The sequence below is a fragment of the Sus scrofa genome, chromosome 7 (assembly GCF_054392235.1).
Source record: "Sus scrofa isolate SSC_HxYL_T2T_F1_AM1 chromosome 7, Sscrofa_HxYL_maternal_Yorkshire_Landrace_v2.0, whole genome shotgun sequence".
NCBI lineage: Eukaryota > Metazoa > Chordata > Mammalia > Artiodactyla > Suidae > Sus > Sus scrofa.
This window is the reverse complement of record NC_139389.1, coordinates 11875752-11899161: the sequence shown is the minus strand read 5'-3', so window position 1 is coordinate 11899161 and position 23410 is coordinate 11875752. Positions and strand designations below refer to the sequence as shown.

At 42.8% G+C, this 23410-nt stretch overlaps 1 protein-coding gene across 3 annotated transcripts in view; it reads left to right on the top strand.

Annotated features, from left to right (window-relative positions):
• The window catches only part of LOC110261786 (uncharacterized), a 321102-nt gene that overhangs the window by 201834 nt on the left and 95858 nt on the right, over positions 1–23410 (top strand). For all 3 annotated transcript variants that reach the window (XR_002346325.2, XR_014809663.1, XM_084967495.1), the window contains 2 exons: positions 20962–21122; positions 21794–21916. Coding sequence is in view for 1 of the 3 variants with exons in the window: in XM_084967495.1 (XP_084823621.1) it covers positions 21904–21916 (13 nt within the window). In the remaining 2 variants the exon portion in view is untranslated. The remainder of the gene's footprint in view (positions 1–20961; positions 21123–21793; positions 21917–23410) is intronic.

The window sequence follows — 23410 nt, the reverse complement described above, 5'->3', positions numbered from 1 at the left end:
GGCTTTGCCATAACAAGTGGTTGCTTTAAGCATCCTATGTCAAAACAGAAGCTGCCAAGAAAGGGCGTGCTGATGCCATGACTACCTTTGCGGAATTTTTCTGAATTTTGGAAACATAAGGATTTGATCCCAAAGACCATAAGCATAAGCACTTCCCTGAAAAATGTTGTTAGACTTCAAGAAGCTGTTGTGCCTCTGACAAAGTATTCATAGTCACTCCTGAAAAAATGTTTTCATAAGAAAAATACATTCCCAGATCCAGTTGGCGGGGGGCGGGGCACGCTGTACCAAAGCAGAGGGTGTAGAAGACCATAACTGAGGCACAGGATGGAACCAAAGGGGCCTTGGAAATATTCAGGTCCAACTCCCTCCTCTTAAAGGGGAGCTGCTGGAGGTGGGGATTGGCATCAGGCACACAGGTAGGGACTAGAACGCAGGGCCAGAGGAGAGGCCAGTTAAGCAAATTCAGCAGGAGGATTTTCTCTCCAACACCTCCCCCCCTCCGCAGCCCCAGGAGAATTATCTCCTTCTCCCTCCACCCTCATGTCCCTCTGCTATAGCATTTACCCAGCTGTAGCCAAGGAAACCTCCATCACACCTTCCCTTCCCTCTCTCCCACACTCCCCAGTGGCCCTCAGGATGAGACTATCTTTCATCTGTCCCTTTCACCCCAGACTCTAAGATAAAATGTTTACTATTGAGGCTTATAGTCAGGACTCGATAAGTCTTTATGGAATGAAGTAATAAAGACCAGCAATGTAGATGGCAGGGTGGATGTGCCCATCAGAGGATGGTACTGTGGATGCTTCCAGGTCTCCAGATCAGAGAAGATCTGGGGATGTCTGTCCTGGTTAGACTAATTAGAGTCACTGAGCACACACAGGCAAAACAGTTTACCTGGGGAAAGGCTCTGGGAGCTTATAAGTGTATTGAGGAGTCATGGAAGGAACTTAGAGGTATTTAGCCTGAAAAAAGAGAAGTTTTCGGAGTTCCCATTGTGGCTCAGTGGAAACGAATCTGACTGGTTTCCATGAGGATGCAGGTTTGATCCCTGGCCTCGCTCAGTGGGTTAAGAATCCAGCGTTGCCATGAGCTGTGGTGAAGGTCGCAGACGTGGTTTGGATCAGACATGGCTCGGATCCGAAGTGGCTTTGGCATAGGCTGGCAGCTGCAGCTCCAGTTCGACCCCTACCTAGCCTGAGAAGTTCCATATGCCAAAGTGTGGCCCTGAAAAAGCAAAAAAAAAAAAAAAAAAAAAAAAAAAAAAAAAGAGTAAGTCGTCTCACTGGTTTTCAAGCTGCACTGATACTTTTACAGAAACTCCCCAGAGGCTGCCAAGAAATAGGGAGCAGATAGGGAGTGGGAGAACAACAGGCACAAACCAGCTTCAAAAGAAGGAGTTTTGCTTTTATCTGCTTTGCATACTGGGTGGTAGAAGATTCACATCCAGGAGTGATGGGCAGTGCAGGGAGGTTCACCACCAGGCCACTATGAGGGGGGTCTTTAAAGGTTTGGAAGGAAGAACCCTCAGACTTGCTGTTTGTTTGCCTAGCACTTGGAACTAGGATCACAAGGCCACACAAGGAAAGTAACACTCCCCAGGGGTCAGACCTGATTGGAAGCACCCCCCTCCATTGGCACAGCGGGAGCCACTGGGCTCAAAGGCCTGGCTCTCTGTCTCCCAGCCCTGCCTGCTCCAGGCTCTGGGGCAGGATTAAGAGGGCCTGCAGTCAGCGGCCCAGAGCTCTGTTGCTGAGCTGGTCCTGCTGCCAATTCCACTCTGACCTTAGGTTGGCTTCTTTTTACTAGGTCTTATTCTTCAGAAACCAAGCCCCCAAATCATAGCCTAGTTTCTGCATTGTTCCCACATACACAAGCTTTAGAAACTTCCCAGTGCTACACCCAGTTCTCAGGAAACAGATTTTATTTCTGAATCTGACTCCTCAGCACTGGGACTCTTTCACCGTAGCCCTCAAGTCCCTTCCTTACTGCCTGTGACATGATGCGGTCTGGCTGGTGCTCCACCACCTTCTGGTACCACCAGCCCCAGCCCCTCGCGTCAGCCCTCCTTGACGCCCCCCTGACGTCCCTGCCAGGCCTGGATCCCTGCCCCTTTGCTGCTGCTTGGCAGCCCTGACACTCCACACTCTTGTCCAGGTTGGAGCCCAGGACAGGGTGCTGAACACACGACCATCTTCCCCCACGAGACTGCGGTCATCATTACATCTTCTCCTTCAAATGCCAGCTCCGTGAGGAAGCTGTTTTCTTCACAGTGCAGCCCAAGTGCTGAAAACAGTGCCTGGCACATGGGAGATACTTAGATGTTAGATGCTGGTTTTGTTTTGCTTCTTGGCCCTGATCCTTCCTGATTTTATGCCATTAACCAAACTCTGCCACTAGCATTATCATACTATATATCTACCTTAGAAAACCCCAGATCCCTGGGGGCAGAAAATGGATATTCATTCTGCTTGGAGAGTCAGTAAGGGAGGTAGAAGGGAAGGGGGCTGACCCTGATGGGTACTTTCCAAAGATCCCTAAGGATTTATCAGGAACAGATTCCATAATTGTCTGTACACTCTTGATTCAGAAAAACAAATCAACTTTCCAGGTCATTGTTTGTGCCCTAAATTGACTTCAGTAACCATCAGCCTTCCTCACCCCACCTGCTGCCCCTTCTCGGCAGGCACATTCTCACCCAGCACTCTGACCCCCTGGCCACAGCTGACGTGACTGAGGGCAGCATGTGATCTAAAGACAGTCCATTTATAGGCTGACCAGCAACCCATGGTGTGGTCCAGTAGGGTAACTGGGCTGGGTCAGTCAGGGTCTCCCTCGGGAATGTGAGCTGAGACCTGCTGAAAGAGGGGAGTGATCACAGAGAATCTGAAGCTGAGGGAATATTTTGGGGTAGGGAAGCAGCCATGATGCACTATTCTCAGGGCAAAGTTTTGGGGAAGATGGAACTAAAAGGAAACAGATCAGGAATAAAGCAGAGAATGCAGAGAACACAGGGGAAATGGGCCAGCGGATTGGGATTTGGAGGAAAAAAACAGATTCGCCAAGAGCCACTGGGTGGCCTGTTTTGGTTCCTGGACCCACCTCCAGGTTCTGAGCACTGGTTTTCTTATCATCTCCTTGTTTGAGGTGTACCAAAGACTTGTCACTAAAAGACCCTAATGAAAATATGTTCTAATTGGGGGAATACATTCATTTCCCCTTGCTGCTATTACAAATCATCCGAAACATAGTGAACTAAAGCAGCACGTATTCGTGATCCTACGTTTCTGAATGTCTGAGCTCTGAACGGGCTTTCACTGGGCTGCAGTCAAGATGTTGGAAGGGGTGTATTCCTCCAGGTCCTGAAGGGGAGAATTTGTTTCCTGGCCTTTTCCAATTCTGAGAGGTTGTCTGTATCCCTTGCTTGTGACCCCCAGCCAGCAACTGCATCACCCAACCTCCCCTTCCATCATTATTTCTTTCTTTTTATAGCTGCACCTGCAGAATTTGGAAGTTCCCAGGCTAGGGGTCAAATGGGGCTGCAGCTGAGGCCACATCGCAGCCATGGAAACATGAATCTGAGCCTCATCTGCAACCTACGCCACAGCTTGCAGCAATGCCAGATCCTTAACCCACTGAGCAAGGCCAGAGATTGAACCCACATCCTCACAGACACTCTGTCAGGTTCTTAACCCACTGGGCACAACAGGAACTCCTCATCTTTTCTTCTTTCTCTGACTCTGCTACCTCCCCCTTCCCCTTATGAGAGCCCTTACCCTACCCAGGTGATCCAGGATACTCTCCCCATGTCAAGGTCCTCAACCTAAATTACGTTTGCAAAATCCCCTTGGCTGTGTGAGGCAGCATAGTCACAGGTTCTGGGGATTAGGACATGGACCTCTATGTGATGAGGGGCCTTTACTCTGCCCACCGCAGGGAGCAAGGGGTGATCCCCTAAGGCATGCAAAATCAGACCTAGCTCTTGAAATATCCACAAAATATCCATCCGTCAGCTCAGAGGGCTGCATCCATCCTAAATGCTTTCGCAGAGGAAGGAATGGAGCTGGCAAACGGGCACAGCTCACTCTCATAAACATCCGATCAAGAGGAGAACACCCTCCATATTGTCAGTGCTGGCTTCCACATCTTACCCAAACGCAGGGCTTCCTGGGCATGAGGGCTTCATCCAAAATGTGAGGCGAGATTCTCACCCTCATTGGAACAAAGTCTGGCTAGCACTGCAGTGAGTAAGCAAGCATCCGGCAAGAGCGAGGCCAAGCAGAACCCTAGAAGAGGCTGGTACAGACCTGCCTTGGATGGCGGTCCTTCCTCAGTACAGAAGTTGGTTTAGCTGTATTTCCCTCAGAAAAGCCTGTGGATGGCCAAGATGCCACCACTGGGTAATGACAGGGCTCTAAGAAATGACATGATGGGAAGAGAAGGGAACAGATGATAAGAAAATAATGCCTGGTAGCAGCTTTGACAGCACAGAGCTGCACCATCACACCTGTGTGTGAAAAGGGGTGAAGGGGATAAGACGCAGGCCCTGCCCCCTTTCAGTCCCTTTTTCAGGCTTCTCTGTTGTGGAAAGAACTTCAGGTGCGCTCTTTAGTGTTTAGCTGGAAAGGAGACTGAGAGGCTTGGGGTTTCATGGAAACCAGGTGTGTAGATTTAGAAGCAGAGATGCTTACCCTAAGGCCTTTTGCTGGGTTCAGTTTTTCAAAAAGCCTACAGGCCCCTAGCTGAGCATAGTATCTCCAGCAACCAGTGGCTGATTATGCAAATGATCCAGAGTGGCCAGTCACCCACTCCCTTCCCTGGGTTGCAGAAACCTCAGACTATGACACGAGGATTCCACACCCGTTTGTAAAGTGAATTAAATCAGGATGATTCCGACATGTTATTCTTTTCAATTCAATATCCAGTAGTTTCAGACTTGGCCCAAGGGCTATGGGGCTTCCCCTAACACTTTCAGTCTCAAAGGAATCTACAATTGGCCAAGTATAGATCACTTAGGATGCACAATTTTGGAGTTCTCATCGTGGCACAGCAGAAACGAATCCGACTAGGAACCATGAGATTGCGGGTTCGATCCCTGGCCCCACTCAGGGGGTTAAGGGTCTGGCGTTGTCATGAGCTGTGGTGTAGGTTGCAGACACAGCTCAGATTCTGCGTTGCTGAGGCTCTGGCATAGCCTGGGACCTCCATATGCCTCGGGTGCGGCCCTAAAAGGACAAAGAAAAGGATGTACAATTTGTAGTCCGAGTTCTGAGGTCAGTGTTCATTAAACTTTCTATTTGGACATTTTTATGTTATGGGGACCCAAATCCTAGTACCAAACTTGTCTAAAACAGGGAAATAACTTTTATCTTTAGTGTCTTTCATATCACCAATAATCCACAAAGGCCAAGTGCAAAGTCTTGAGTGACAGGCAGGCTGTGCACAGATTCCTTCTGTTTTCTGTTTTTCTGTGAGCTCTCTTCTGCCCTGATGGGCACCTGTGAGTAGTGTGTTTTTCCCATGGTGATTTGTTTAGATTATAGAATTGATGAGAAAATGTGTTGTGTAACCATGAAATTAGGAAGAAGAGGGGGAAATGAGTGAAAGGACATCTCTTCTTAGCTGTTAGAACAACCCTAGGCAATTTCTGACGTAAAGGACAGTTTGGCCTGTCAGAGCCTAGAGCTGGGCTAACTCCTTGCTAGTATGTGTTTCCCACAGACTCATGAAGAAGGAAGCCAAAAAGGAGTAAGAACACTCTCAGCTCTGAGATGGATTTATTCCAACAAAGGGGCCATAAAGGACTGAATACACACCATATAGCCCTGAATAAGCAAAGTGGGATGGAGAGTCTGTAAAGGGCGACTGGGTAGAAATATAGATTCTTAGGAGCAGGGAGGCTTAGGAAGCCTGAAAGGAGAGATATTTCTGCTCTTTGATCTGATTTCAAATTTTGTGTCTTCGGCAAAAAAGCCGAAGGTACAACCCTTATGGGTCCAGAAGGAGATTAATGAAATGGCCTCTAGAAAGCCAAAGTACCTTAATTCCTATGCTCTGAGGACTACAAATGCCACAGTTACCCTAAATAAAGACTATAGAGGAGGAAAGAAAAGGGAGGCAGAACAGTGATTTCCACCCCCACCCCACCCCCAAAGATTTCCATCCTAATCGCCATACCTGTGAATACATTAGGTGATGTGGCAAAGGGGAATTAAGGTTGCAGATAGAATTAAGATCGCTAATCAGGTGACCTTGAGATGGGGAGATTACCTTAGATTATCTGGTGGGCCTGGTGTAATCACAACATTCTTAAAAGTGGAAGAGGGAGACAGAATAGAGGGTCAGAGCGATACAACAAGAGAACTCAACCCACCGTAGCTGGCTTTGTAGAATGATGAAGTGGCCATGAGCTCAGGAATGCAGGCAGCCGCTAGAAGCTGGAAAAGGCAAGGAGACAGATTCTCCCTAGAGCTTCCAGAAGGAAGGCAACCGTGTAGACACCTCCTAACCCAGTGAGACCAGCTTCAGATGGATTTTTGGCCTCCAGAACTGTCAAGTGATAAACTTGTGCTGTCTTTTTTAAAGAAAAATTTTATTGGGGTATGGTTGATGTACGGCATTAGATTAGTTTCAGGTGTACAGCAAAGTAACTCATATATATGTATATCTCCATTCTTTTTTACCATATAGGTTATTATAAACTATTGAGTAGATTTCCCTGTGCTATACAATAGGTTCTTGCTAATTATCTATGTTATACGTCATGTGTATATGTTATTCCCATCCTCCTAGTTTCTCCCTTTCCCCCAGTTTCCCCTTTAGGAACCCAAAGATTGATTTTGAAATCTGTGAGTTTGTTTTTGCTTTTTAAATAAGTTCTTTTGTGTTATTTTTATTAGATTCCACATGTAAGTGATCTCATATGATACTTGTCTTTGTCTGACTTATTTCACTCAGTATGATAATCTCTAGGGCCATCCATATTGCTGCATATGGCATAATTTCATTCTTTTTCTGGCTGAGTAATAGTCCATTGTATATATGTCCCATATCTTCTTTATCCATTCCCTTGTCATTGGACATTTAGGTTGCTTCGATGTCTTGGCTGTTGTGAATAGTGTTGCAATGAACATTGGGGTGCATGTATCTTTTTGAATTACGGTTTTCTCTGGATATGTGCCCAGGAGTGGGATTGCTGGATCATATGGTAGTTCTCTATTTAGTTTTTTAAGGAACCTCCATGCTGTCTTCCATAGTGGCTGCACCAAATTTGCATTTTCTTAAGCCAGTAAATTTATGGTCTTTTGTTTCAGCAGCCACAGGAAACTCCTGCCAAGAGAGCAGGGAAATGTTATGGATGTCTGAACTGGTCTTGATGAGGGCTAGATGTAGACCTCATGCTCCCCTCAGGGAAATGAAGTTCTTGACAACTCCAAGCAGTTGTTAGGAGAAAAGGAAATATTTTCAGACTCTTTGATCTTAGAGCTTCTGCCTATTTAGCTGGGGAGGTCATAGCTGCCTATCGAGGTATGCAGAGGGACAGCCCTAGTGGAGCTAAGGAATTCATCTTCTGACCCCCAAAGAGATGCAGGCACTTCTGCTAAGGATTTCATGTCAGCAACACACAGATGTCCCTTGCATCATGATCTCTGCTCTGAGAAAGATCTGTTTCAAACCTAGAATCTGCATACCAAAGTCATGGTGTAGCAGATACTATTGGGAGCAAATCTAAAGGTCATCCCCCCCTCCTTGTTGGGAGAGCCCTATTTTGTTTAAATATCCATCCACTCCTCCCCCATGAAATTGAGGTTCTGGTAGTGATTGATTTAAGGCAATCACAGCGGTCTCCTTTGCCCGTGACTGTGTCATCAAGGGCTTGTGATGGCAAGTCTGCTTGAGGGCTTCTGGGAAAGGTTTTCCTCAAACTTAAAAAGAGACTCATGATAGAGAGGAGCCTCTTTCTGCCTCTGGATGTTGTGATGAGGAGGTGATTTCTGGAATTATGAGACCCCATCTCTTGATAGTGAAAATATGAGACTGAGAGCAAGGCCATATGTCAAGGTTAGCAGAGTAGAAGGACAAAAAAACCTGGGTCCCTGATGATGCCATGAAGCACCTAAATTAACCAATAGCAGAGCTGCCCTACTTGGGGCTGCTTCTTTGCCAGGTTATAAATCCCTTTGATTTTCTGTTGGTTGCAAATGAAAGTATCCCACCTGATAAACAGATGTTTAATTAACATCCTTAAACATAAAAGTTAATGAGAGAAAGGTGTCAATTTCAAGATTTTTTAAAATTAAACAAAAGATAAAACAGATAATTGCCAACTAAAGAAAGACAGTAAACATTTCAAGAAGCATTCAGAGTTACTAATAACTAATTTCCAGTAATAAGAACCAGATTTTTTTTTTTTCTCTAAATTGACAAAATCCTTTTTTCAATCATGGTATCTAATATTGTTGATGGCTTGGGGACATAGGCATTTTTCTGGAACAGAAATGGACACATCCTTTCTAAAGAATAATTTAGTCTCATGTTACAGAGAAAACCCCTGCTGCCTGGATCAGAGATTAGAGTATCCCTGGCAACACCCTTCTACCCTCATATCTATTTAAATTCACTGATTTGCTGGGGAGCCTAGAAGCTGTCTGGGAACTATCTAGAAATATGTCTTCATCTGAAGTTCAGACATGTTTGGTAAACTTAGATGGGGCCATCTGAAGTTAGGTTTCCAGAGGAAAAACAATGTCGTTGGAAAGAAATCTTCCATGAGGAAGAAGAATCAGACTTGTCAGGCAACAGTCTGTAATTGAACAAGACAGCAGTTCTTAAGCACATTGGCAATTGCACAAACACAGATCCAGCCACCAGGGATGTTCTAGGGAGGAAAAAAGCTATCTTTGAAACCAGAGATTCTTAGTTCAAAGCTGTAGCAGCTCACAGTCCTAGAATCTCTTAGTGGGGCCCCTCTATCACTACAGATTAGAAAGGAGGGAAGGTGAGCACTGGCAGCCCAGAGGGCAGCTCAGAGCATCACATGGGCAGTGAGGGTTCATATATCTGAGGGACCATCTACCAATGTGAAGCACCCTCCAGAAACCCGCTGATAGGCTAGAGGGGAAATGGGAGCTACAGAAGAGGCTGAAGTAACTGCAGTTGTTCAAGTAAGAGGAGGGGTGCTCAGGCTACTGAAAGTCGTGTCCTTGGTTTTTTTTTTTTTTTCTTTAGAATGTTGAATGTTGGGTATATTACCTCTTATTTTGAGAATGCGCATCGATACAAGTCTTTGGGGCTATGGGGGTTTGATAAGAGACAAATCGTATCCCAATTTATAGCCTTTGCCTATTGAGCCAACCTCCTCTGAGCTTGTGAATTCTGGACACTTCTTGAAAAGGTATAGGTGTGCTCCAGTCAGATCATCAACAGGCGAGTCTCCTGATGACCCTGGGAGGAATTGCTGCTAGAAAACTTCAGGGAAGCCCCCTGTTCAATGGAAACACAGGCACTGCTCTGCTTTTGAGCTGAGTAAGGGGTGTTGATCTTCATCACACCTCTGTGTTAGATTTTTTTTTTTTTTTTACCAGTAGGGTTGAGTATCTTATTTAAACCATTTAACTCTTCAAGCATACCAAGGATTGTGAATCTGTGACTTTGCTTTCATCCAAATGCTAAAAAGACCTGAGTTAATTCACTGCATCAGGAGACCTAAATCTCTTCATGCTATTTACATACCAATTCTTCTAGAAATTGATACTAAGAAGATAACCAAGATTCACTCGAAGATCTTTGTATAAGAATATTCATCATAGTATTTTCATAATTGCAAATATTAAACAGAATGTTCAAGAATTGGGAAAGGGCTAAGTAATTTATAATTTAAAATTACATTTCTAAAAAAATTTAATAATGTGGGAAAATGTTAAAAATTAAGGAAAAACTAATACAAAGAACTCAACGTATATTGTGATCCTAATTTTGTTTTTTTTTTAAAAAGAAAAGACTGGAAGGTAATGCACTTGAATTTTGCATAGTAATTGACTCAAGGTGCTGAGATTATATAGGCTTTTACTTTTCTTTCTTTCTTTTTATATAATGGTTTTTGTTTTTTTCCTTTATAGCTGGTTTACAGTGTTCTATCAATTTTCTACTGTACAGCATGGTGACCCAGTTACACATACATGTATAGATTCTTTTTTCTGACATCATCATGCTCCATCATAAGTGACTAGACATAGTTTCCTGTGCTACACGGCAAGATCTCATTGCTTGTCAATTCCAAAGGCAATATTCTGCATCTGTTAACCCCAAGCTCCCAGTCCGTCCACCTCCCTCCCCCTCCCCCTTGGCAACCACAAGTCTATTCTCCAAGTCCATGATTTTCTTTTCTGTGAAAAGGTTCATTTGTGCCATATATTAGGTCCAAGATATAAGTGATAGCATGTGGTATTTGTCTTTCTCTTTCTGACTTACTTCACTCAGTATGAGAGTCTGTAGTTCCATCCATGTTGCTGCAAATAGCATTATTTTGTTCTTTTTCATGGCTGAGTAGCATTCCACTGTGTATATATACAACACCCCTTCTTAATCCAATCATCTGTTGATGGACATTTGGGTTGTTTCCATGTCTTGGCTATTGTGAATAGTGTTTCAGTGAACATGCGGATGCATGTGTCTTTTTCAAGGAAAGTTTTGTCCAGATACATGCCCAAGAGTGGGATTGCTGGGTCATATGGTAGTTCTATATAGTTTTCTAAGGTAGTTCCATTCTGTTCTCCATGGTGGTTGTACCAGCTTACATTCCCACCAACAGTGCAGGAGGGCTCCCTTTTCTCCACACCCTCTCCAGCATTTGTCATTTATGGACTTTTAATGATGGCCATTCTGACTGGTGTGAGGTGGTACCTCACAGTAGTTATGATTTGCATTTCTCTAATAACCAGTGATGTTGAGCATTTTTTCATGTGCTTTTTGGCCATCTGTATATCTTCTGTTTCTATTCAGAGAAATGTCTATTCAGGTCTTTTGCCCATTTTTCCATTGGGTTGTTGGCTTTTTTGCTTTTGAGTTGTATAAGTTGTTTGTATATTTTAGAGATTAAGCCCTTGTCAGTTATATCATTTGAAACTATTTTCTCCCATTCTGTAAGTTGTCTTTTTGGTTTTTCTTTTTTTTTTATGGTTTCCTTTGCTGTGCAAAACTTGTCAATTTGATTAGGTCCCATTGGTTTATTTTTGCTTTTATTTCTGTTGCTTTGGGAGACAGACCTGAGACAATATTCATAAGGTTGATGTCAGAGAATGTTTTGCCTATGTTCTCTTCCAGGAGTTTGATGGTGTCTTGTCTTAAGTCTTTAAGCCATTTAGAGTTTATTTTTGCGCATGGTTTGAGGGTGTGTTCTAGTTTCATTGATTTGCATACAGCTGTCCAGGTTTCCCAGCAATATGTGCTGAAAAGACTGTCTTTTTCCCATTTTATGTTCTTGCCTCCTTTGTCAAAGATTAATTGACCATAGGTGTCAGGGTTTATTTCCAGGTTCTCTATTCTGTTCCATTGGTCTGTCTGTCTGTTTTGATACCAGTACCATATTGTCTTGATGACTGTGGCTTTGTAATATTGCCTGAAGTCTGGGAGAATTATGCCTCCTGCTTGTTTTTTGTTCCTCAGAATTGCTTTGACAATTCTGGGTCTTGTGTGGTTCCATATAAATTTTTGGATTGTTTGTGCTAGTTCTGTGAAAAATGTCATGGGTAATTTGATAGGGATTGCATTGAGTCTGTAGGTTGCTCTGGATAGTATGGCCATTTTTTGCTGTTGAGTTGCGTAGATTGTCTGTCTATTTTAGAGACTAAGCCCTTGTCAATTACATTGTTTGAAACTATTTTCTCCCATTCTATAAGTTGTCTTTTTTTTTTATGGTTTCCTTTGCTGTGCAAAAGCTTGTAAGTTTGTTTAGGTTCTGTTGGTTTATTTTTGCTTTTATTTCTATTGCCTTGGAGAGACTGACCTGAGAAAACATTTGTAAGGTTGATGTCAGAGAATGTTTTGCCTATGTTCTCTTCCAGGAGTTTGGTGGTGTCTTGTCTTACATTTAAGTCTTTCAGCCATTTTGAGTTTATTTTGGTGTATGGTGTGAGAATGTGTTCTAGTTTCATTGATTTGCGTGTAGCTGTCCAGTTTTCCCAGCAATGCTTGCTGAATAGACTTTCTTTTCCCCATTTTATATTCTTGCCTCCTTTGTCAAAGATTAATTGACCATACATGCATGGCTTTATTTCCGGGTTCTCTATTCTGTTCCATTGGTCTGTATGTCTGTTTTGGTACCAGTACCACACTGTCTTGATTACTGAGGCTTTGTAATATTGCCTGAAGTCTTGGAGTGTTATGCCTCCTACTTGGTTTTTGTTCCTCAGAATTGCTTTGGCAATTCTGGGTCTTGTGTGGTTCCATATAAATTTTTGGATTGTTTGTGCTAGTTCTGTGAAAAATGTCATGGGTAATTTGATAGGGATTGCATTGAGTCTGTAGGTTGCTTTGGGTAGTATGGCCATTTTTACAATATTAATTTTTCCAGCCCAAGAGCATGGAATATCTTTCCATTTCTTTGAATCCTCTTTAATTTCCTTGCTTAATGTTTTATAGTTCTCAGTATAAAAGTCTTTCACCTCTTTGGTCAGGTGTATACCCGGGTATTTGATTTTTGGGGTGCAATTTTAAAGGGTATTGTATTTTTGTATCTCTTTTCTAATATTTCATTGTTATATACAGAAATGCGACTGATTTCTGAGTGTTAATCTTATGTCCTGCTACGTTGCTGAATTTGTTGGTCAGTTCAAGTAGTTTTTGTGTGGAGTCCTTAAGGTTTTCTAAATACAGTATCATGTCATCTGCATAGAGTGACAATTTTACCTCTTCTCTTCCCATTTGGATACCTTTTATTTCTTTTGTTTGTCTTGTTGCTGCGGCTAGGACTTCCAATACTATGCTGAATAAAAGTGGTGGGAGAGGGCATCCTTGTCTTGTTCCAGATTGTAGTGGGAAGGCTTTCAGCTTTTCTCCACTGAGTATTATATTTTCTGTGGGTTTGTCATACATGGCTTTTATTATGTTAAGGTATGTTCCCTCTATACTCACTTTGGTAAGAGTTTTTATCATGAATGGATGTTGGACTTTGTCACATGCTTTTTCTGCATCTATTCAGATGATCATGTAGTTTTTGACTTTTCTTTTGTTGATGTGGTGTATGATGTTGATTGATTTGCTTGTGCTGAACCATCCTCGTGAACCTGGGATGAATCCCACATGGTCGTGGTATATGATGTTTGTATATGTTGTCGGATTCGGTTGGTTAAAATTGTGTTGAGAATTTTTTCATCTATATTCATCAAAGATATTGGCCTATGATTTTCTTTTTCAGTGGTATCTTTGGTTTTGGTATTAGGGTGATGGTGGCTTTACAGAATGACTTTGGGAGTGTTTCTTCTTCCTCAGGCTTTTGAAAAAGTTTAAGGAGGATGGGTATAAGTTCCTCTTTGTATGTTTGGTAGAATTCACTTGGAAGACATCTGGTCCTGGACTTTTATTTGCAGGGAGTGTTTTTATGACATATTCAATTTCATTTCTAGTGATCGGTCTGTTCAGTTGATCTATTTTTTCTTGATTCAGTTTAGGCAGGGTGTAAGTCTCTAGAAAGCTGTCCATTTCTTCTGGGTTGTCAAATTTGTTGGCATACAATTGTTCATAGTATTCTCTCATAGTTTTTTATATTTCTGTAGTATCTATTGTGACTTTTCCTTTGTCATTTCTTACTTTGTTTACTTGGGTCTTTTTCTCTCCTCTTCTTGGTGAGTCTAGCCAGAGGTTTGTCAATTTTGTTTACCTTTTCAAAGAAGCAGCTCTTGGTTTGATTGATTTTTTCTATTGTTTTTTGAATCTCAATTTTATTGATTTCTTCTCTCATCTTTATGATTTCCTTCCTTCTGCTTACTTTAGGTTTTATTTGTTCTTTTTCTAATTCATTTAGGTGGTGGGTTGTCGATTTGTGATTTTTCTTGTTTTTTGAGGAAGGCTTGTATCTCTCTGAACTTTCCTTAAAGCAGTGCTTTTGTGGCATCCCATAGATTTTTAATGGTTGTGATTTCATTATCATTTGTGTGGAGGTATTTTTTATTTTCCTTCTTGATTTCCTCATTGACCCATTGGTTTTTTTTTTTTAGTAACATGTTGTTTAGTCTGCATGTAGTTGGTTTTTTCCCATTTCTTTTCCATTTCTTGATTTCTAGTTTCATGCCATTGTGGTCTGAGAAGATACTCAAAAAAAATTCTATACTCTTAAATTTCTTGAGGTTAGCCCCAGTATGTGGTCAATCCTTGAGAATGTTCCATGTGTACTTGGTAAGAGTGTATATTCTGATTTTTTTGGATGTAATGTCTGAAAACGTTGATTAAGTCTAACTTTATTTTCATTCATTTAAGGAAAGGTTTATTTTTCATTTTTGTCTTGTAGTTGTTTTATTATGAATGTGAATTACTTTTTTTTCCTTTTTTGAGGGGATCACACCTGCAGCATAGAGAAGTTCCCAGGAAGGGGGTCAAATTGGAGCTACAGCTGCCAGCCACGCCACAGCCACAGCAATTCCAGATCCAAGGTGTGTGTGCAACCCACACCACAGCTCTCAGCAACGCCAAATCCTTAACCCACTGAGCAGGGCCAGGGATTGAACCTGCATCCTCATGGATAGTAGTTTCCACTTAGCCACAACAAGAACTCCCATAAATTACATTTTTAAATTTATAACAAGTTATAATAAAGCTATGAGAGTTCTGTGCTAATGAAGTTGAAAACTCCTATCCAAAATCTGGTATTTCAAGGCTTATCATTTTAAGAAAAAGAAAACAAATAGAATAATGATGAATAGGCGTCCTGTTCAGAAAAGAAAGCAGATTCACCCCCAGGTTCTTTTGGGTTAATCAGTCTGTAAGACAATACTTAAGATGATTGCATTCTAAAGCAGGCTACTCTAAAGCCCTATTTTTTTGTAGGCATGTGGTACACTTCTCTCTGATTTAAAAGAGATGATTAGTTCTGCGCCAGGTATCCTCATGTGTTGTAATATTCTCCTCAGAATTAGGATATTCAGTTTTAATGTAAAATTGAGATACTATTTCTTTTATAATCTTTCATTTATCTTCATTCATGTAAATTCAGGGTTTAAATATACCATTTTTCACTAGGTGCATATAAAACTAGAGTTTAAGAAACTTTTTTAAAAATACTAAAAATAAAAATACTAAAAATAAAGAGGAGTCCCCTTGTGGCACAGTAGATGAAGGATCTGGCATCATCACTGCAGCTGCTGGGGTTGCTGCCCTGACGTGGGTTTGTAGACAGCCTACAATATGCTGAATACAAGAGACTCATCTTAGGGCAAAGGACAGATAAATGGAAAGGGAGGGGCTGGAAAAAGATATTTCATGCTAATGGAAAAGACAGGAAAGCAGGAGTTGTAATACTCATATCAGACAAAACAGACTTTAGAACAAAGGCCATAGGAGTTCCCGTCGTAGCTCAGTGGTTAACGAATCTGACTAGGAACCATGAGGTTGCAGGTTCGATCCCTGCCCTCGCTAAGGATCCGGCGTTGCCATGACCTGTGGTGTAGGTCGCAGACGCTGATCTGGTGTTGCTGTGGCTCTGGCATAGGCCAGTGGCTACAGCTCTGATTAGACCCTAGCCTGGGAACCTCCATATGCCGTGGGTGTGGCCCTAGAAAAGCCAAAAACAAAAAACAAAGGCCGTAAAGAAAAACAAAGATGGACACTATTTAGTGATAAAAAGATCCATTCAAGAAGAGGATATAACAATCATCAATATAAATGCCTCTAATATAGATGCACCCAGACACATACAACAAATACTAACAGACATAAAAGGAGAAACTGATGGGAATACAATAGTAGGAGACTTTGACACCTCATTCACATCAATGAGCAGAGCCTCTAGACAGAAAATCAGTAAGGCCACAGAGATCCTAAATGACACAATGAAAAAGTTAGACTTAATTGACATTTTCAGGACATTACATCCAAAAAAAATCAGAATATGCATTCTTCTCAAGTGCACATGGAACATTTTCAAGGATTGACCACATATAGGACCACAAAGCTAACTTCAACTAATACCTATCCTTCTGAAACTATTCCAAAAATTTTTCCAAGCTGCTGGAGTCACTGCCTGGCCACAAGTTTGATCCCTGGCCCAGAAATTTCTACATATCATGGGGCGTAGCCAAAAATTTTTTTTACATTTAATAGTAAATAAATAGGGAGTTCCCATTGTTGGTTCAGTGGTAACAAACCCAACTAATATCCATGAGGATTTGGGTTTGATCCCTGGCCTTGCTCAGTGGATTAAGGATCTAGTGGTGCTGTGGCTGTGGCATAGGCCAGCATCTGTAGCTCCGATTTGACCTCTAGCCTGGGAACTTCCATATGCTACGGGTGCAGCCCTAAAAATAAAAATATTAATAATAATAATAACAAATTAGTAGAAATAGTAAAAGAAGCATTTATCACATTCATCACAATCCCACCTCACAAAAAGAACAAATGAAATGTTTGGGTAAAACTTCCATGTCGTGGGGCAATGAAGAAGAGACATTTGGAAGAGCACAGTTGTCCGAGGATGGCAGTGGATCCTCTGACCCATCCCCACACAGAGCGGGCCTGGCAGGCTCTATGCGGGGACAGGGGAGGACCTGGGATTAAGTGCTGCAGAAAGTGCCCTGTCCCTGCTTTCTGCCCCAGGCTGCCTCCTCCTGAGGTAGGTTGGGTCTCTCCACCAGAGAGCAAATGAAGGAGGCCAGACACTCAGGCTTTGCCAGTGTTCCTTTAGCCCGATTGTCTGGAGTAAGACCTTCAACCCCAAGGCCTCCTCCATTCCTTTCTTTTTCCTGGACATCAGGACTTGAGATGGATTCTGCATGGTCCCTAATAAGCTGGGCCTTCTTGGAATCAGAAGCTTGTTGAGAAACATGGGAACCCTGGGAGCAAACCCACAATTCCTCAGTCCCTGCACTGAATTCCTGCTGTCTTTCATCAATGTCTCTCCCTCCGGCTCTTTCTCCACTGTTTCACCAACATTCTCCTCCTGCTTGGCCTTCATGTCGCCCCATGGCAGAGACCTACTTCACTTTGCCCTCTTTCTCTTGCCACCCGCCTCACACAAGGACACACAAGCACTCATAAACACACCATTCATACATAATTTATTTATACACTCACACACAGATGCTTACATGCTACATATGGATGCATCTACACACACACATACATACATAAGATACATAAGATACATTCATACACATTCACACACACCAGTGTTTGGGATAAAGGCTTTAGGTTGCCCATTATCAGTTAATTAAAATGATTTACTTTTAAACTATTTGTCTCAGTTGTCGCCTTCCTGTTATGGTTCTCCTCTTTTTAAGTATAAAATTCTTTTGTTACAAATATCAGTAAAATGTCCACAGGATAATAGTTTGAGGAGCTGGTGATTGAGAAAACATATACATAAAGGGATTCCCAGAATCCTTGCAATACTCCCAAGCCCCCCACCACCAAGGCAGAGGGTTGAGACCTCATTGTGCCTCAACTCTGCACAGAGCCATGCAGGACAGAAGGCATCTCCAGATGCACAATGGCTATTCTCTGGGCAGGATTAGATCAGCTGCTGAGGGTGCCCAAAGCGAATTGCATTCTTAAATTATCACCTCAGTTCCTAATGGATCCTGGCACTGATGTTTATCTGTATTGCTCTGATCGTTCTTTTGGTTCAGCAACAAGACCCTTAAAACGTGGTGGTCACTGTGTAACCTCTACAACCCTCTGTGGCCCATCCATCAGGCTCCCTGCTCTCACATTTCTGAAATACCCTCCTGCAGTCCAGTCTGGAACTCTGCCCCGAACCCCACTCTTTCCAGGTGCACTTCTGACCCTCTGGTTCCTTCTGGTCAGGCTCCCTCCGTTTTATGGCCATATCCAGCTCCCTAAACCCCAGTCGGTGGGATTCACAGCTTTGTTGCAAATGCGCTCAGTGCCCAGAATCTTAACTTGACTAGCATCTGACTTCAGGTGCTATCGGTGGCCTTAGATGCTGGCCTCATGCTAAACCCAGCAAGTTAGGTCTCTGGGATTGTGACAGCCTCTGGAATCTCACCCAGTTTTGACACAAGCTTGAGACTGCTTCTTAGGGAAAAAGTCCCACAGCTGGGTTAGTTTGTCCAACCTCTTCCAGTCCCCTCCTCTCCTCCCACCCCCAGACCTCCCCCCATTCCCAGCTTAATTGGAGTCGGAAACACCTGGAATTCATTCCTAGCATTTGCCACTTACCTTGTCCCGAAAGTACTTAGCCCCTCCCTGTCTCACCAGCCTCCTCTAAGAAATGCAAATAACAAGCCAGTTTTGCAAGGATGTCAGGAGAATTTAAAGAAACAGACACCAATATGGCATTTGACACATAGTAAATCATCAACAAATAAAATAAAAGGTCACCACTGTTTTATCCCATCCTCTCCTGGTTTTTCCCAGTTCTAGAGACTCTAGCCATATTTCCATTTACCTGCCAGATGCAAAAAACTGCCAACAACCGTACCACTTTCCTGCAGGTCATTGCAAAACTAGTAAATCATGGATCAGTTTCACAATCACACACTCCCCAGACAAGCTCCGGCTTTAGACCTGCCTTCAATCTATCCCTGTAATTTCTCGATCTGGACTTCTGCCTACCGAGTATTCCTCCCATTGCCTGCCTTTTGCAGCATGCACCCATCCAGTGGTATGCTGAAGCTAGCTAACAAGAGCCAGTCATCAACTTTTTAAGAGTTTTGCTAGATAATTAAAATCAGCGGTGGAAGGAATATTTACACCTTAGAAACTGGCAACCATTACAAGTAAATCTACGCCATGCACCCCCCCCCCAGCTGATTTATGAACCCACACAGTACCCATCACTCATCCTGAGCCCCATGTGTCGGTGCCACGCTACCCTAAACCACGCTTCTCCCACCAGCCCATTTCCTGTTACTGAGACCTTGTCCAAGGGAGTGTGTCTGATCTCCAGATCTCTGTGACCCCAGCATGACATGGACTGAACCCAGATGTCACGCCATCCAATAGAATAACACAAACTCTGGGCATCCCAGAGGACTCACTGCTTTGTTTACCATCAAGTTCTCACGCATCTAAGACAGCTGCTGTCAAAATAGAGGCAGTAGACCATTTCACTCATTAATTATCTCAGACTGCAAACCTAATGGGAAGATTTCAGAGGTTCTCCCATTGAATAAACAAGACCTGTCAATGTTCAATATAAAAGATTCTGGAAAGAGTCTAAATGACAGTACCTCAGTAGTGTTTTAATTGAGATGATGCCATGTGACAGAACGAATTCCATCCACGACTTCCCGTTGGGTCTGGTGTGACCTTTTCCCCCATTTCTCGACAGATTCGTCTTGCAGAGCATCTTGTGGAGAATGTGAAAAACATCCCCTTTTTTCGCTGTCATGCTGAAATCTGAATCTCATGAATTTATTTTCCTTAAAATAACAGGTGCTGCATATTCTGATCACTTCTTCAATTATATTTGGTTGAGCACTCCTCTCCGAAATAGCCCTGCACGTTTCCTCCCTCCTCCTACCCCTCTCTCTAGTCTTGATCCTTCAGGGGAAGATTATTGCTTTGACCTTTAAGCTGACCATAGGGGGAAATATCAAAGGGATCACGGATGTGTCATTTCTGTGGCTGTGTATTCAGAGCATAGCTTTTTAAAATTTATTCTTGACGCCATATTCAATGCATATAAGCCAAGGAGGGTAACTTGGGAAGAGCCTGTGAGATAGTCACAGACTTAAGATGTCTCAGAAGAGTAACAGGCACTTTCCTATCCACCCACACGTTAATCAGGTCACCCATTATGTATGAAGCCTGTTAGGTTCTCTGTCCTCTGATTGGCTCTGAGGCTCTTGAGGCTCCTCCCCTCAAGGAGTTTGACTATCTAGTAGGAGAGATAGATGAGCAAGAAAACACAATAGGATCCAATATTATCCATGTAGTAATACAGGTATGAGCGAAGTAAAGAGATAAAAGTAGTCAAGCAGGCAGGACTAAGTCAGCTGGGGAGAGTATTGGCTTCCTGTGGTTGCTGTGACAAAATTGCCACAAATTTAATGGCTTAAAACAACACAAATTTATTCTCTTACCGTTCCAGAGATCACAGTCCCAACTATATTATCACTTCTGTGTAACAAATGATACTAAGTGATATATATGAATTATCTCATTTAATCCTTAAAAATAACCTCTATGGCAAATACTAGCTTTATCCCCATGTTCAAGATAAGGGAACTAAGGCTTAGTGAGGTTAATGCATTTGTCCATTGCCACTCTTGCCACGTAGTAGAACCATAGCTCAAACTTAAAACCAGATGCCTCTGGTTCTAAAGCTCCTGTTCTAACCACAACTCGTTCTAGTCCCTAAGGCAGCCAATCTAGAGATCCATTCACTAAGCAATTAGATGCAATAAAGCAGGAAAAGTAAGAGCACAGGTCCCAGAATTTAGTCGCATATGAACTTGTAAAATTGGGCCAATTGCTTAATTCCTTTGTGCCTCATTTTCTCATCTATAAACTGGAGATAAAAATATTACCCATTTGAGGAGTTCCCATCATGGCTTAGTAGAAATGAATCTGACTAGCGTCCATGATACTGGTCGTGATACAGGTTTGATCCCTGGCCTCGCTCAGTGGATTAAGGATCCAGTGTTGCTGTGAGATGTGGTGTAGGCCAGCAGCTATAGCTCTGATTCTAACCCTAGCCTGGGAACCTCCATAAGCCATGGGTGCTGCCCTAAAGATCAGGGAAAAAAAAAAATTACCCATTTGATAAGGTTTCTTTGTTTTTCCCAGCATTCCTGGTGTGGAACCTTAGATCTGAACAAGCCCTCCAAGTGATTCTGGTACTTGCAGTCTGGGGAATCCTTCCTTGGAAAACTGTGAATTATGAGTCTTAGAGAGTCTAAGGTCTTACGGGTGAATTGAATTGGGGTCAACCGGTAATAACCAGAATGGTAAGTCTTCAAGAGCAAAGAAAAGCATTATTAGTTAAAATTGCTCCAAAGGAATCTGAATGATGGTAAAGCTTATTTCCTTTTTTATTAAAATTTTACTGAGATATAATCGACATGTATTAGTTTCAGGTGTACGACATAATGATTTGCTATTTGCATATATTGTGAAATGATCACCCACAATAAGGCTAGTCAATAACACTAGTGTATATTTGAAAGTTGTGAAGAGAGCAGATCTTAAGAGTTCTCATCAGAAAGAAAAGAAATTATGTGTGGTGATGGACGTTAAGGAGACTTACTGAGATAATTTAATGAAGATTTTTATCAGATAATATTCATAAATTTACATACCCAGAAGATAGTAATCAATACATGTTAGCAATGTTATTTAAGAGTAAATTATTATTACTGAGAGTAAAGAAGAGACACGACCTGAAGGCTGGAGCAGAGGGTGGTGTTCTTTGAAGTAGAACCTTTAGGGGAGGTTGATGACAAGCATCTTGGTGCACAGTCTAGATCCAGATAAACGTAAATCTACCTGCAAAGGCTATGCAGGGCACTGGCCGTGGTGAAGGACCTTTGTCTGCCTGCCATTAAGTGTTGTCCCAGCTCTAAACTCCTTTCTACGATTTTGTCAGTAATCCTGGGGTGAGACTCTTTGTCCTTTGCAGGCTGCCTCCCTGTCAGCAGTCAGGGTGCTGGATGAAGATGGGAAAGGGGAGGAAGAAGGGACCTGCTGCTGTTCCCGCGTGCACCCCACCCCCAGGAGCAGCCCTTCATCATGGCACCTGCAGGTTGGTTCTGGTCACTGGCGGTTCCAATTACCAGCTTCTTTTCACTCTCCCAGAACCTGGCTCACGGAGCCCGCATCCCCTCCAACCTCCAGCTCCAAAGGCTTCTGCTTTAAGCTCCCAGGGTACCAGCAGCAGTCAGTCAGTGCTCTCCTCAGAGGTCTGTCACCCTTGTGGATCCCCACACAAGCGTCTCTGTTCTGGTGACTGCAACCTCTCCCCTTCATCCTCCCAGCCCTAGTGATTCCAGCTGCTTCCTGCAGTGACTACCTCTTTGCTAATTCTGTTACACAGGTATTCCCTTTTTGTTTTTCCAGTCCTTCAATAGCTGTTTAACCAATTCCTTATAGAAAAGTCTCTCTATTAAAGTAACTCATGTAGATTCTGTTTCCTGACGAAGCCCTGAATGATGGTACATGCACACAACACACATACTTAGTACCAGCTCTGTCCATGGACACTGGTATACACACACACTTTTGCACATGCTTTATCTGTGTAAATGTATGCACTTTCTCAGTTTGTTCCAGCCCTGCATCTGCTCCATTGGCCCTTATCAATGCTCTTTCCTTTCCAGTCTAAAATGTTGTAGAAAGAACAAAGTGACAGAGTTCTAGATAATGGAAAGTCTTTTCCTTCTTATAAACACCAGCATCTGTTCATTGCTTCTATAGTCAAAAACTTACCGGCCAACTCTTTTTAACATCAGGCATTCCTGGTGGCAGCATTTGTTAAAGACTTACTGATTCCAAAGGGAAATTTTAAACAATTTCATGATAGAAAAAATTTCCTATTGGAATTTTCACTGCTTCCTCTGTTTCTTCAGCCTCCATGACTTTTTACTCAGTGCCTGACCCTCTTCTAGATACTTCAGATGCAGGAAAGGATGAGACAGACCAAGTCACAGCCCTCACAAGGGCAAGGGCAGGGAGATTGTGTGTGCACAGACCAGGGGCAGAGAAGATAGCGTGGTGGGGCTGGCTGCTGCAGGTAGAACAGAGGTCACATGGGAAGGCTCTGGAGCCCAACTATTTGGTTTCACGTCCTGCCTCCACCACTTACTAGCCAAGGAGCTTGGTAAAGTTCCTAAACCTGCCTGTGCCTCTTGTTTCCTCTTTTTACAAAATAGGAATAATAATAAATACCTCTTCAAAGGGTTATTAGGAAGAGTAGACAAGAAAATAAATGGTGCCTGACGCGGTGCTGGCATTTGGTAAGAGCTAGTTGTTATTCCCATTAACACCATCATTAGAAATGTGCTGGAGGGCTTATTTGTCCTGAAAATCTGCTCAGTCTTCCAGGGTGTTGCCACATGCATGTTTGTGTGCTCAATACACAGTGAGGCCAAGCAATACTGAAATGTCGGAGTTTGGAGCAGAGAAAGGTTTGTTCTAGGGTCAGGCAAGGAGAACGGGTGGTTCGTGCTCAGAAAACCCCCAACTTCCCAGAGGGTTTCAGCAAAGCATTTTTAAAGGCCAGGTGAGGGAGGGCAGTCCC